The sequence below is a fragment of the Apostichopus japonicus genome, chromosome 3, assembly GCF_037975245.1.
Source record: "Apostichopus japonicus isolate 1M-3 chromosome 3, ASM3797524v1, whole genome shotgun sequence".
Lineage (NCBI taxonomy): Eukaryota > Metazoa > Echinodermata > Holothuroidea > Aspidochirotida > Stichopodidae > Apostichopus > Apostichopus japonicus.
The window spans coordinates 8,761,488-8,778,257 of NC_092563.1; the positions used below are offsets into that span (position 1 = coordinate 8,761,488).

Consider the following 16,770-nt stretch of genomic DNA (forward strand, 5'->3'; position numbering starts at 1 on the left):
ATATTAAACAAGCAATTAGTGCCGCAGTTATGTGACTTTAGCCATCGAAAATACACTTTAACTTCAGAAAGCTATAGAGCTTTATAACAATGACTTTGCTTTCTAATGGCGCGTACCATTCCCTCTCGATAAAATTATCGATTCGTTTCACTCGCCGGCTAAAAAGCCGGCCTGGCTGAATCGATCATATCAACAAAACTCATTCTAAGTCGGCTACGCTAAATTAACCGATAAATTTTAATTTTATAACCCTGTCGCCAAGCCTCAGAAGTATATGTACAGTATTTATTAACTTTTTTTCCAAAGCTTTGATTCTGTAATCATTATATCTTTTTTACTGTAGTATTTTATGCGTAGAGAGCACACAGCACTAGAATACAATTAACCAGCGCTATTATAATAGGAATTGCGTTATATGTATTGTATGGGCAGAGTTACGTTACACACCTGCCAAAATCTGTAAACAACACTGAGCATGCGCGTAAAATGTTGGGGCCTTTCCCGCGTTTCAACGAGAAGTGCATGCAAAATTCATTCTCAGTGAAATAGTTGATTCAAACAGATTCACGTATTGCGAGCTTTCCAGCGGTCGCTATCCGGTGGTACATAGTAACAACGTCAAGCGTATAGTGTGCATGTGAAATCGTTTTGATCAATCTGTTGGTTCTTTAACCGGATTAAGCGCTAAAACTGAAGACAAAAATTTGTGAGGGTGTATAGAGCGGACATCAAAAGATTAAATTTTACGTTTTTTGTCAAACTCGTTGGATCACAAGCTGACTGAAAACAATGGCGGCTTCGAAGAGCAAACAGAAATCTTACATTGCTGGCTTTAAGGATATCAGCAGACTAACCGCAGACGATTTCCTTCGCGTTTGGGAACATTACGATGCTGACGGTAAGATTGATCAAAATTTTTCTATCGTTTCATCATTCACACCAGTGATTTTGGCATAATTTAATCACTTTCGAGAAATGAAAAAAATGTTTATGCTATGAATATTGGCCAGTATGTATATATATATATATATATATATATATATATATATATATATATATATATATATATATATATATATATATTATATATATATATATATATATATATATATATATATATATATATATATATATATATATATATATATATATATATATATATATGTATATATATATATTCCCGTAAATAACAATAACAATTTGTTTTAATGTGTGGGCAGTGTATCGTTTAAGTCAGTAGTGCCATTAAGGTTACTGCAGGTACGCGGGGCCAATTTTGTGCCAATTTTTTTAGTTTGTTACGCAGTATTGCAAACCTCCAATTACACCGTATGGAAGTTAATCACCTGATCGGTAGCTGATGTGTGCAAATATACGTTAACTTATAAGTTATATTCTTCAAGTTCACCCTTCAGTGAAACCTCAATCATCCATTTCGGCTGGCGAACACATAAAGTCATGTATTTATTGCAAGAAATCTGTCGGATTTGAAAAGGGTATTTTTGACAGGTCTCAGGATAATCTTACACCGAAGTATACTGCCGTATCTATTTTAAGCCTACGCCCATTTACTGCATGTAAAAGAAATCTAGCGCAATACCATGACAGCGTGTAATTAGTATCAATCATTCATGACCTTCCTAAAATACAATTTAAACATCAGGTGTGGAAGAAACATGTAATGGCTTGTAAAGTTTAGACTGAGAGACATAGAGCATGAGTTTAATGTACCAATTGTAAATTTTCAGATGTTATCAGGTTACTATACCTCACTCGATAATGAAGGTACAACGTTATATCTATTATACCGCATAAAGTAAAGACGTTGCAGAGGTACATTATTGCATGCAGGATAATCTTGTTTTCAGGTTAGAGCATCGTAGAACATATATAACAGTATGCACTGTTATCGAGGGATATAGTTAATGTTAGTAACAAAGTATGAATCAATTGTCAAATGAAAAAAACCTTGTCTTTCCATTTGTATAAGGCAGCAGAAGAGAGCGAGGAGGGGGGGAGGGGAGGGGAGAGGAGGGGAGGATAGTTTGCTAAAAATGTTAGGGTGTGGGTGGATGGGGGGTGGCCGGGGAAGGGGTGTTGGTTGACACCCTGGTATATACATGCCCATTAGATAATGCATTTTTTTGAGTCAGTTAGCATATGACATAATGGCAATTTAGCATAAGCACACCACACGTGGTCATGTCACTACCATGACCCTTCACCTCGTCAGAAATGCGTTTCCTGTGTTGCTCTTTCTCGACATGATTCCGAGAAGGGAATTGATGCTATGGGCCAAGACGTTTTGAGTACTATGATAATCAGTTTATCACAGCGCGTATTTGGAGGGCAGAAGGTCAGAACAAGAGTTTGTGATGACGGTAACAATTGTGGTGGGTTGATATACTCTATACGAGTAACGAAAGTCCTCGAGCCTAGTATTCGACCTCATTGAATATTCATGTTACGTTTGTCAAGGGTGCTGAATGAATTGCTCCTTCTTGTATTACTCACGTTTTGAAATTTGCTCGTATTTCATTAAATCAAATGTGTTTATACAGCTATATATGATTAACGTAATAGATCTAATGCAGCACATAATGAAATGTACGGAACATTGATTACACTAAGCCAGAAACAAGTGTTAGGTTAGCATGAACATCGTTTGGTAAAGATTTCTTGAATATATATAAAGATGATTTTTAAAGTGAAGTGGAATAGATTGCTGCTCGTATATAAGTAATCTACCACCCTTCTGACTTTGTCTGTTGAGAACTGAAAACATTAACTTTGTGAAAAAATATGTTGACTCAATTGTTCACGTATTATAGAACGTTGCATCAGGCTGCAGTATGGAATTTGCATGAGGACATTTCGTCTGCTTATTAACTTACCGATTAATTTACTTACTTACCTATTCATAAAAGCAGGGAGCTGAGAGACGATTTAACAGGACGTGGCAGCCCCTACATTGAAAGAGTGAATGCCTCGCTGGTTAATTAATAATTAACGCAGTTTCTTAGCAACAATGATGGGAGTAGAATGCATGCGCAAAACATTAAAAGACTATCTTTGGTAATTCTGCAAAGCGGTTAAAATTTGTCGACTAGTGCAGTGCAGATGATCATAATGATGTGCATTTAGTAGTTTCTGTGTGGGATACTACACGGCAATATATGTGAGGGTAGGAAATATTAAAAAGAAATCCAGTTTTAGTAGTTTCTGTGTGGGATAGACTAGTATACGACAATATATGTGAGGGTATAGGAAATATTAAAGAAATCCGGTTTTAGTATCGTTCCGGAGAATGGATAACTAAAAAGAAACTTTTTTACATTGAAAACTTGTCAAATCTTCAACGATACACGTTTCTTTTAATGGGGGGGGGGGGTGTTCTGACATGTATAATTCTATCTCTGACATTAAGAGTTCTATAGCTAAAATGTAGAGCTCTATCTCTGAGATGTAGAGTCCTATCTTTGACATGCCGAGTATTATCTCTGATATGTGAAGCTCTATCTCTTACATGTACAGTTCTGTCTTTGACATTTAGAGTACTGTTTCTCACTTTAGGAGTTCTGTTTCTGATATGTATAGAACTATCTCTGACATAAGAGTTCTGTTTTTGATATATAAAGTTCTAACTTTGACAGTAGAGCTCTGTTTCTGATAAATGAAGTTCTATCTCTGACATGTAGAGTTCTATTTCTGATATGTAGAGTTATATCTTTGACATGTAGGATTCAATTTCTGATATGCAGAGTTCTATCTCTGAAATGTAGAGTTCTATCTCTGATATATAGAGTTCTATCTATGATACGTAGAGTTCTACTGTATCTCTGATATGTAGAGTTATATCTTTGACATGTAGGATTCAATTTCTGATATGTTGAGTTCTATCTCTGAAATGTAGAGTTCTATCTCTGATATTTAGAGTTCTATCTATGATACGTAGAGTTCTATCTCTGAAATGTAGAGTTATATCTTTGACATGTAGGATTCAATTTCTGATATGTAGAGTTCTATCTCTGAAATGTAGAGTTCTATCTCTGATATGTAGAGTTCTATCTATGATATGTAGAGTTCTATCTCTGATATGTAGAGTTCTATCTCTGAAATGTAGAGTTCTATCTCTGATATGTAGAGTTCTATCTATGGTATGTAGAGTTTTATCTCTGATATGTAGAGTTCTATTTCTGACATGTAGGATTCAATTTCTGATATGTAGAGTTCTTTATCTGAAATGTAGAGTTCTATCTCTGATATGTAGAGTTCTATCTATGATATGCAGAGTTCTATCTCTGGTATGTAGAGTTCTATTTCTGACATGTAGAGTACTATTGTTGATATGTAGAGTTCTTTCTCTGACATGCATAGTATTATCTCTGATATGTAGAGTTCTATCTCTGAAATGTAGAGTTCTATCTCTGATATGTAGAGTTCTATCTATGGTATGTAGAGTTTTATCTCTGATATGTAGAGTTCTATTTCTGACATGTAGGATTCAATTTCTGATATGTAGATTTCTTTATCTGAAATGTAGAGTTCTATCTCTGATATGTAGAGTTCTATCTATGATATGCAGAGTTCTATCTCTGGTATGTAGAGTTCTATTTCTGACATGTAGAGTACTATTGTTGATATGTAGAGTTCTTTCTCTGACATGCATAGTATTATCTCTGGTATGTAGAGTTTTATCTCTGCCATGTAGAGTTCTATCTCGGATATGTAGAGTTCTATCTGGGACATGTAGAGTACTATCTCTGATAAGTGAGTTATATCTCTGGTAAGTAGAGTTCTATCTCTGGTATGTAGAGTTCTAATCCTGACATGCAGAGTTCTATCTATGCCATGTAGGGTTCTATTTCTGATATGCTGAGTTCTATATATAATATATAAAGTTCTTTCTCTGACATGTACAGCTCTATCTCTGACATGTAGAGTTCTATCTATGATATGTAGAGTTTTATCTCTGGTATGTAGAGTTCAATTTATGACATGTAGAGTTATATTCTAATATGTAGAGTTCTATCTCTGCCATGTAGGGTTCTATCTCTGATATTTAGAGTTTTATCTCTGCCATGTAGAGTTCTTTGTCTGGTATGGAGAGTTCTATCTGTGATATATAGAGTTTTATCTCTGATATGTAGAGTTATATCTCTGGTATGTATAGTTATATCTTTGAGAGGTAGAGTTCTATATCCGTCAAGCATAATTAATTCTCACTAACATAGCAGTCTCTCTCTGAGGTTACCTTAATTGCTTGCATTTTTAGACCCTTTTAAATTTAATTCTATACCGACCGGACGTATTCCAAAATAAACGCTAAAAGCCTATAAGAGTAGTAAGCAATTCTGTGTCTGATATAATCACCAGCCTGGTCTAAACAGTTCTGGAATCTCTTGAAAATAAATAATGTGTAGGTGGTTAGAATTTAATTACACCAGCTGACGGTTCAGTGTTAATAAATAACGAGAGACTCACTTCAAAAAACTGCAACAGCCATACAACGATAAATTGGCAATGCTTCGTCATCATAATATGCGGATTTTTTTTTCTGTCTGAAAATCTGTTGCTTTGCTTGAAGTATCAATTTACCTAGTCAGTGATGAAGGTACAAATTACCACACACAATACTTAAATTGTGATCCTTAAGCTTGGGAGCAGCAGGCAGTCGCTTTCAAGTAGAGTTAAAGGAGATCTTTAGTGGCTTGCTTGGCGACAACGAAATATGAGTAACGGTATGATCCATGAAACATACACCAGAATTAGCTATGTATCCATCATATTGTGCGCTGCTAAATTATAAGCTTCCTGAATTGTCTGCTTCCGCAAATGCATATACATCTTTCTGTCATTTACAGGAAAGAAGACAAAACCTCGCACTTCTTTTCTAAATATATATAATATATCATGGAACTACTAAATGACGTCATACATCGAGTGGCTTGATCACGTGATAGTAGAAGTGGTCATTTAAGTTATGTGCACGCTACTTGCAGATTCAACTGTTATAAGCCTAAAGCTAACACTTACGTAAAGACCGAAGTAGGTCGCAATATCAATGATGCTCGAAATCTTTTGAAGAAATAAAAGCGCCAATAGCTGGCCATTATACGTTCATATATATACGTATACTGTGGATGGATATCAACTGTGTGTGTTGGCTTCTGAACGCGCTCTGTTGCTAAGCATTTTAGCAAGTAATCTGAGTACTCCCACTAGATACACATTTTGTGTAAGTTGTATCAGAAAGTAGCTTTAGCAGTACCAGTAATTCCGTCTCTTCTGCCTCGGTCGTATTATCCAACCAAGCTATTAGAACCAAGTGTGTCTAACATACACGGTCGAAACAATTTCTGCAAACAGTATTTATGAGCCGTATACCAGTCTTACTTTATTGAAGAATCTTAGCATATATAGTTGAAGAATTAAACAACCTGGTAAAATAATAATAATAATAATAATAATACACAGTTCTTATAAAGCGCAAATACACACTTAAGTCTCTCTGCGCTGAAGGACAGAAAACTACAAACAGGAGAACAGGTGAGTCTTTAAGAGAGATTTGAAACTGGTTACTGACTGAGCTTCTTTAACTTTGATCGATAAGTCATTCCAGAGGCCAGCGGAAGAGAACTGAAACGAGCGAGAGCCGTATGACTTAGTGCATACAGGAGGAGTGACCAGTAAAGATTTCGAACTGGATCGGAGGCAACTACGTGGCGTATTGTCCTGGATGAGGTTTTGTAGGTACACTGGAGCAAGTCCATGGATACATTTAAAAGTTAGAAGCAGGATTTTGAAGTTGATGCGTTGTTTCACAGAAAGCCAGTGAAGTTTACGAAGGATTGGTGTGATATGATAAAATAAAGTCATAGAGCAACACGTGACACAATTATGACAGCCCACTGAATTTAACATCACCTATGCATGCACTAGAAAATAACTAAATTTTAGCCATTTATCAAAAATCACCTTAGTAACACCCGATTCACACAGAGATTACATTTGATATTGTAAATCTTAACATTTTGTATACCACAGTAATAACTGGATCGTGTGTAGTGATAGTAATGTCTGTCAATCACAAACTCTTTCTTATATGTTAGTAAATCTCAATACGTAATTATTTGTAGCACTTATACACATCCTTAACTCAGTAATTTAGTGAATATTGAATCCCTCAAATTGTATTTCATGGCTCCAGTTTATCAGTATACTCTAATGTTTATCTTTAAATCAAAGGAACCCTGACCTTCATCATTCACCATGCATATTGCCTTTATTATATTATATACGGTACCTATGAAACACTGTGTGCTTGGTTGAAAGCTAAACGGCTGCAAACCACTGTCTCCCATTGATGCACACAGCCATGTAATCACCGTGTACCTCCTATATATATATATATATAATGTGTTAATAGAGAGTTTGTTAGTTTCACTAATTATCAGCCATACCAGCACATTTGAACTTAGTACTGCCATGATGTATTTTGTTATATCAAATCACCAATCTGTAGTCTTTTACTATACATATGAAACTGAAGGCATTGATCCTACCGTGAAATCGACTGTTTTAGATATTAATTCGTTTATCATGTAAAAATATTCAAAATGAATATTATATAATTAAACATTAAACTCGTAAATCCAGGGCTTCTATAAAGTTTCAATGACGGTATCTCAAGTAAAAGAAGAAGAAAATTACACCGGACTCTTACAATGTTAGAAAGTATAGATAATGTATTCCGAAGACAATTTCCTATTTCTTGGTCCTTGCGAAAGAGAAGTCTGCATATATATTCATTCCTATTCTGATGATAGTTAGTAACACAGGAGGCTATTATGTTCGGTTAGCAATCCCATTTTATGCAGTTTAGTGTTGATATGCTTTCAAAAATATAAAGGAGTTGTGTGAGTTGTGTTGTAGCACCTTCTTGCAGTCGTTCGGCAATTTGACCAAAAATATATATAGGCCTATATATATATATAGGCCTATATATGTAGGCCTATATATATATATATAAATAGGCATGTATATACATATATATATATATATATATATATATATATAATTAGGCCTATATATATAGGCCTATATATATAGGCCTATATATATATATATTTATATATATATATATTATTTATATATTATATATATTTATATATATATATATATATATTTATATTTATATTTATATTTATATTTATATTTATATTTATATTTATATTTATATTTATATTTATATTTATATTTATATTTATATTTATATTTATATATATATATATATATATATATATATGTAGTATTTTTTATATTATATTAGTATTATTATAATTATTATTATAATTATTATTATTAGTTAACATAATTAGAAGCACATTAGAAAATTGACAAACGTAAGACTTTTGCTTTGGAGTTTAAAGTTTGCAATAAAAAAATTATCAAAAAGAGAACAAAAGAACCCCTTTAACCGTTTAAAAAACAATGTAATGACGTATTAATAAGATGTTGTCGTTAGGTCACGTTACGTAGTCGAAAACATGCATGTGGAAATACTATAACATGTTGCTTCAACAAACAATGATGCTTGGGTGATGAATTCCCTTTAAGTTTTTTAATTACATATTCCATCTTTACAACTTACAATACTCTTACCGTCACATCTTCCTCTTCTTTGTTACTTATCTCTAAAAGATCGTGCTGACAATTATCTAGGCCTGTTTGATCAAGTCATATTAAGTCATCTGGATGGATTGACTCCAACTGAGATCAGAAAGCTAAATATACTCAGTAATTACCCAAACGTTTCTTACTACCTCATCAACAGTATAAGCATTTTCATATACAGTTACGTAGGTTTTTAAAATATTCACTGATTTGATGTAAAAAAAAACTGTAGTGCAAATATGTGGGTAAGAAGTTTATATCCTCGAGTAACCTCTCGAGTAACCTTTCGAGTAACCTCTCGAGTAACCTCTGGCATCGTGCTAGCAATTGACGTGGTTTGAATCCACAATGAGCATTGTGACTTTAATATTGACATAAAAAACAAATGATTAATATGTTATAGCAATCTTGACAGGGACTCTCTGAGACATGATGGAAAGTCATCACGGCGGGGTGTAAGACCGGTATGGTGGTGGGGTGGGTGGGAAACTGGTAGGGCGATGAGGTAGGGTGGGAAACTGGTAGAGTGATGGGGTGGGGTGAAAGACCGGTAGGGTTGATGGGGTGAGGTGGGAAACTGGTAGGCTGATGGGGTGAACGACTGGTAAGCTGATGGAGTGGGATGTAAGACTGGCAGGGTAATGGGGTGGGATGGAAAACCGGTAGGGTGTGGGGTGGGGTGAAAGACCGGTAGAGTGTGGATGAGCTGGGTGGAAAACCGTTAGAATGATAGGTTGGGTGAAAAATCGATAAGGTGGGGTGAATTACCGGAAGGGTGATGGGCTGGGGTGCAAAAACGGTAGGGGGTTGGGGTGGGGTGAAAGACCGGTAGGGTGTGGGGTGGGGTGGAAAAACGGTAGAGTGATAGGTTGGGTAAAAAAGCGATAGGGTTTTAAGTGGTTATATGTTGTTACTTTGATTGTCTGTGATATTAATCAAATCCAGTGTCGCTGCGCTAATATATCGCTATATGCACTTATATCCAGACACTGTGTTTCATGATAGGAAATGTTCTTTATAATCATTATGGTAACCTTCGGCATGAATGCCACTACGTATAGTTGAATGTCCAGCATTTATAAACGAAAAGAAACAAAAATAACATTAACCAATACTATAGAACTAGACCAAGCTCTTTTATGATAGAGCAAAATTTCCAATTAAAATCCAAAATTTATAATTTTGCATTTACTTTAATTTGTGAATTAAGTAGATTTGTTATAAAATTCAAGAAACCTTTCGTCATGAAATGATAATTCTATATATGTGTGCCAGTAGTAGTGCTGCTACCCTTCTCCACATTTCACTACACTTAAGTTGGTATATGAGAATTGTTTTCTGGTTTAAGTATGTTTCTCCTTCCCAGTTTCTTCTTACTAAATTATTTAATGCCATTATCAATTTGATTTTTGGTTTGTAAGACTGTTACCAATCTCTAACATTCTATTAAGATATAAAGAGCAATAATATAAAAATCTAGAAAGATGCAACAAAGCACGTACAACCTTCCGATTAACATCTGATAAGATTCACAACACGGTGGTATCGATTTTAGAAACCAACAGAATTTACTGAAAATATGACAATAATCTGTCTCAATATATTTGTTTGGAATCGGCCCTATATCGGTCACTTAATTCTCAACCTGACAGAGTCAATGTTAAACAGTTTTGCATCGTTGACAGTGTTACTAGAATATCTCTAATCGTAGATTATAGAGATCTCGTGCATACATGGCTTGCGCGTAACCATTACGTCAATGCAAAAGAAGTAAACGGCGAATCTTATAATTTCGTTGACAATAAAATGGTTATTTATTGGTTTCATCCATATAGGGAGGGGTGTCTGGGAACATTCCTTTTTCAGCATTTCCATCTGAATATGAACATGTCAGAGATTGCATCAACTAAACACCGTACGAATTTATGTTACATCGAATGCTATTCCATATGGCATATTGTGACACAAATGATTAATATAACACGCTGTAGTGTATATATATATAGAATTTACATAACATGAATGTTACATATTGCAGTCGTAAATACATCAAACGGTGTCGTATTACGTCTACAACTTGTGAGCCCGCACACTTACCAGCTTCTTATAAATATATGAAAATATATGGCATAACAAACGTATACACATCTAATACCATACACTTGAAGCAGACGGCATTTTGACAGCTCCGTCATAAAGACGGAAATGTCTCTTCCTCCTCAACAAATGCTTTATCTCATTTCTACTTCATCATTTCACACGTCATAGCAATTCACTTTTCCCTCTCTCAGCTGAGCGTGGTGCGTTCGTTATCCGGTCTTTATACATTTTCCTTCATGAATATCTGATGTCTTTTCAGTCGAACCCCGTGCCGTGGCTGTATTATCTACTCATATCATATAAAACCAATATTAGTTATAACGCAAACAGTCAATTGAGATAAGGAAATCTCATTTATCAAAGATGCAAACAAAAAATATCGTGTTTTTCTTTAGAAATATATTAAACGGTTCAAAGTCAGTTCAAAGTAGATGAAATTATATTTCCTCAAATATTGAACATTACGGAAATACAGTATGCAATTTCCTGTGGTTTAGTGTGTCTTCCATTGTGTGGTTTTAAATGCTGAGAATTGCGTGTGTGTGTATGTGTGTAAGGGTGTATGTGTATATGTATGTATTTATGTAGGTATGTACTAGGTATACTATTAGCATTTCACTGTCACATTAAAGGTGAATGCTCTCGCTGGAAGTTTATTCACATCGTATTATTAGATACAGGGAAAGGAACTTTATTGAAGGAATAAGAAAGAATAAGTTAAACGTCGCATCAAACTAAAATCAATCCAAGTAGCTTTAAGAGGCTTCCTCTGTCGGTAATTTCAACAGTTTGACCAGATATATTGATTCTCTTGAGAACACGGGTGACTGTTTGTGGAATCAAGAAAACGTAGACTGACTGGTAGCCTAAAAAACGTTTCTCAATAATGGAAATGATGACTCTATAAGAAACGAACATGTTCACGTGTTCTAGTTCTTCTTGCTTATTTGAATTGTAAATTTAATCTGTAATTTCCATGACGTAACATTCGGAATCAACTTCTAAAAGCCGTTCTTAAGTGGCTGTTCAATCGTTCAGGGCGTGTTAGTGCGTAAAAAAATAGTAACAATGCCGGAAGATTTCTATAGGGTAAAAAAGACATATTACGTCAAGCACGTACATGCAGAAACTCACCAAATATGGTAATATTCTTAAAAGACATATCCATACTTATATTGTAAAAGAAATCTTCATAATATATACCATAATTTGTAAATAGATCATGTCCATACGGTTGTATAGGAAACCATATATAATAATGGTATGTGGCTGGTATGATCACATACATTGATTATGTCAATATGTTTACTAATTTGACAAAAATCATCGCCTTCTCTGAAAAATTCTATTCGCACATGCAGAACACCAAATCAACGTCCGGACAGTTTTGTGTATAAAACTCCCTGATATAAATGTATCTACTTCGTGGCGTTGTGTGCACCCCAGTGTACGGTTAGCAGGTATAAACAGATACAATTAAATGTCAACTTCAGTCAAGAAGAGAGGTTGTTTTTATGCTACAGGGAAAGAAATACACGTGAGCTTATACTCGTTCCGAGCAGCGAACTCCCCCAAATGTGGTAAATTGACAATTTGCAACTATAATATTTGTGTGACTGTATGGAAATGTATAATTGCAACTATATGTGTGACTGTAGGGATATGTGTGACTGAAGGATATATGTAACTGCAAGGATATGTGTGACTGCAAGGATATATACATAACTACAAGGATATGTATAGTTGTAACTATATGTGTGACTGTAGGGATATGTGTGACTGAAGGATATATGTAACTGCAAGAATATGTGTGACTGCAAGGATATATACATAACTACAAGGATATGTATAGTTGTAACTATATGTGTGACTGTAGGGATATGTGTGACTGAAGGATATATGTAACTGCAAGAATATGTGTGACTGCAAGGATATATACATAACTACAAGGATATGTATAGTTGTAACTATATGTGTGACTGTAGGGATATGTGTGACTGAAGGATATATGTAACTGCAAGAATATGTGTGACTGCAAGGATATATACATAACTACAAGGATATGTATAGTTGTAACTATATGTGTGACTGTAGGGATATGTGTGACTGAAGGATATATGTAACTGCAAGAATATGTGTGACTGCAAGGATATATACATAACTACAAGGATATGTTTAGTTGTAACTATATGTGTGACTGTAGGGATATGTGTGACTGAAGGATATATGTAACTGCAAGAATATGTGTGACTGCAAGGATATATACATAACTACAAGGATATGTATAGTTGTAACTATATGTGTGACTGTAGGGATATGTGTGACTGAAGGATATATGTAACTGCAAGGATATATACATAACTGCAAGGACATGTATAATTGTAACCATATGACTTGACTGCAATGATATATAGAATTGCAAGGGTATTGATAGTTGCAAGGATATGTATAACTACAAGGATATGTGTGACTGCAAGGATATGGTGTGACTGCAAGGATATAACTGGATGGATATGTTTAACTGGAAGGATATGTTCAACTCGTCATGTATCAGAAACGTATTTCCTAGGCTTACGTTAATGTTTGCTTCATGTTGAAGACGATTAAATACCTTACTTGTATGTTTTCCCCTATTTCTCCGTATGGCTCACTGGTTTTTATCAACAGATTATTCATATTTATATTTACGAACGGTTTCTATATGCCTATCAAGCCAGTCAAGTTAAAAATGGATCAAACTGAAATCTTATATCAGTGATGTTCGAGTTTATATGAAAGATAACTCTTTCATCATGATGAAGCGCCGATAAAACACTGTTATTATTTATAAAAACACCACAACAATATTTCCTGTTATTGTTTACTCTCGAATGAATTCAGCAATAAATTGATCACCGGCGATTCTCAGTTAGCCTATCCGTCGATGTGGAAAACAGACTCCTCATCACTGACCACTATACTTGGAGATTTCTTCATTCGCGGCCAACGTTTGCCTGTTGGGTATATATATCATCTGATCGCACTCTTATATTGATGATCACCTGCGCTTATTCAATAAAAAACATTCCCCTTGAACTTTGAGAACAGAGAATTTATACTCCTTATTGAGAAGATGTTTTGATTACCTCTGATTAATATCATACGACGGCGCAAAGTTTGCTTTGATTGCCGAAAGCCAAGTGAATTGGAAGGGTTTGTCTTGCCTTGACTATTTTATAAAGATGTATTGTATATAAACTCATTCGCTTTCTCCAAAGGAGTAACCGTTAGAAACTGTTGTAGTCAGAAAAATGAAACATATACGTCTGATTTGAATAGTGGTAAATTCTGAAACCCAATAAGGGAACTGTTCTATAGGATATAGTATGAAGACATTACAGAGGGGTTTTGTTTTGTCTTGAAAGTTGCCTCTGTTTTTGATCCTCGAAACCATCTGAGGAATAACATACCGAAAGATTTAAAAAAAAAAAAAAATTCTGTCTTTCATCGTTTGTCACTTTCCCAGCTGAAATTGATTTGGTTTGACCTAACCGAAATGAAACTTAACCTTCATATCTGCTGCTAGTAGACTATTATAGAATGGTCATCGAAGTCACGTGTCTGGAAGTAGTTCAAGAATTACGCTGAGCTAGACATAATAGATAATCGATTTAGTTTATTCAATTAGAAGGAATATAGCTGGAAGTGAGATGATTATTGTACCTAACAAACTGAAACTTAACCTATATCTGCTGCTAGTAGAATATTATAGAATGGTCATCGAAGTCACATGTCTGGAAGTGGCTCAAGAATTACGCTGGGCTAGACATAATAGATATCGATTTAGTTTATTCAATTAGAAGGAATATAGCTGGAAGTGAGATGATATATTTTAAGCTCCCCGAACTCTGTCTTATGACGCAGTCGGCGAGTCTGCTTCCAAATTAAAGCATGATTCAGTTGAAATGTAATGAAAGAAATTCTAAAAGTTTCTTTATGAAAACAAACATGGCGTTTGAAAGCTTCTTTAGTTTAGAATCAAGCAAAATTTGGTGCAACTATTGGTTTGTTGCTTTATAAATCATATAACTTAATATTTACCATATGTCAGCCTTGTATTGTCAAAGTACGTGTCAAAGTAAGACATTTAAAAATGTATAGGATTTGCTCATTCATTTTATCGAAAGTGTCTACTGTAGATGTATTGGTTACTTTGTTCGAAAAAAAGAAGAAAAACTGAACACTCGTTTGCGGGCACATAAAAAAAAAAATAATAATAATGTTCGATTTATTTAGCGCTTTATACCAGCGATAAGTCTCAAAACTTTTTACAGACGTTATATTGCCCCTGGTCTATGATAACCTGCCCCCAGAGGCAATCCCTCTAGACAGCTGCAGTTATATACTGCGCCCATAACAAGTATAGATGCTCCGGTCAGATGGTATAGTGTTACTACAATTCCTGTTTCTGTTATGTGACGATTATGGAGGACGATAGTTCATGATACTGACGGTATATAAACTACAAAGTATTACTGTGTAACAGGGAATTGAGATTCTGTACAAACTAAAGTCTATTTATAGTAGTGAACCTTTGGTTGTTGTTAAACCATAACGAAATGAGCGTTATACGTTACAACTAAACGCTTTCTGCATGTACATTGTAGCTACTGCAGCCAAAACAATCCGAGATGCGTGGGTATGTTCTGACATATGCCTTTGGCGTTTTCCTAATTTCTTGCAGAATGTGTGGATGTTTTTGCTTGCCAAACAGACTCTATCGCTCAGCTATTTCTAGAGCGTATAAACGTCTGTTTACAATTTTGTCCAAAACATACGTCACAGCTTTATCGTCTGCCAAATATATCCGAAAGCGAGCTGTAACCTTGAATTTCGAGGAACTGTTTTTGCACACAATCCCAGAGTAATGTAATCAAAATAGCAGCGGAAGGCTAGGGTTGAAAGATATTCTATCCATTAAATCCATGTGTAAATGATTTATTTCCAGTAAAGTGGTTTCGAACAGTTGTGTTTATATCGGTGCGCTTAGCATACGAGTTTTTTGACCTGTATATTATTGCACGATCTTATAACAGCGCACATAATGAAGGAAACTGATGTATTGTGAATCGAATGACTCGGTGTCCGCATATATCATAGACTTCACATTAGGTGGAACAGAAATTGCTGAAATTGCCAGGCAGGAAATTAATTTTGTCTCTAGTAATTTCAAAGTGTCATAAGTGCTTCACTGGATGGAGATGAAGTATCAATTTGTAAATGTTATTCGATAAGAGGGAAATGTACAATTATGAAACATCATACCGAGGCAAGTGATGTTCTTTATGCAATCAAATGAGACTATATAACATTTTAAATCAATGAATAATGGAAGTGATATCAAACATGATCACATAGCATCCAAATAATATAGTTCACGTAAGTAGAGAGTAGAATATATCATGACATATGACGATACATTCAGGCTCTGACAATAGAACAGCTTAGATATATCTCACTATACAGAGCTAAACTATGACGCTATTAAATGGGGTTTGGACATACAACACGAACACGAGATAATGTAAAAAATAATTTGGGACCTTCATATGGAGCAGTCTTATTATTTAAAGGCATTAAAGACTCGCCCTAAACCGCGTGCCGCCCTCTGAAAAAGTTAACTTTCCGTTGCTTGTAAGTGCATGATGGTTTTTTCTTGTCGCTACAAAATGCAGACAGTAATGAAACGTGATGCCTTGTTATCTTTTATCTAAACCTGGGTTGTCCATCGCTGCTATGTACACTGTGTTATGGGTATTGACCGTAGCTGCATGTATTGACAGTACACTAGTGTCTAATTACCGACGTTATAAAGCTGTGTGTGTATTTTCTGGGATCGATGGTGGTGTCTAACACTTCTGTTACACCTCATTCGAAACTAGGTCAGATTACCGGCATGAGACGTTTCTTTGTGCGCGAGTCTTCAATGCCTTTAGGGATGTAAAATGTCGAAAC

At 35.0% G+C, this 16,770-nt stretch overlaps 1 protein-coding gene across 6 annotated transcripts in view; it reads left to right on the forward strand.

The window, feature by feature from the left end:
* The first annotated feature begins 411 nt into the window (after positions 1-411).
* Positions 412-16,770, forward strand: part of LOC139962520 (calbindin-like) — a 78,975-nt gene continuing 62,616 nt past the window's right edge. For 2 of the 6 annotated variants that reach the window (XM_071962551.1, XM_071962570.1), the window contains exon 1: positions 431-898. In XM_071962551.1, the coding sequence (XP_071818652.1) occupies positions 790-898 (109 nt within the window). In that variant the 5' untranslated portion in view covers positions 431-789. Of the gene's footprint in view, positions 899-16,770 lie in introns of all 6 variants that reach the window. The other 4 variants (XM_071962561.1, XM_071962601.1, XM_071962579.1 and 1 more) reach the window with 4 other exon arrangements.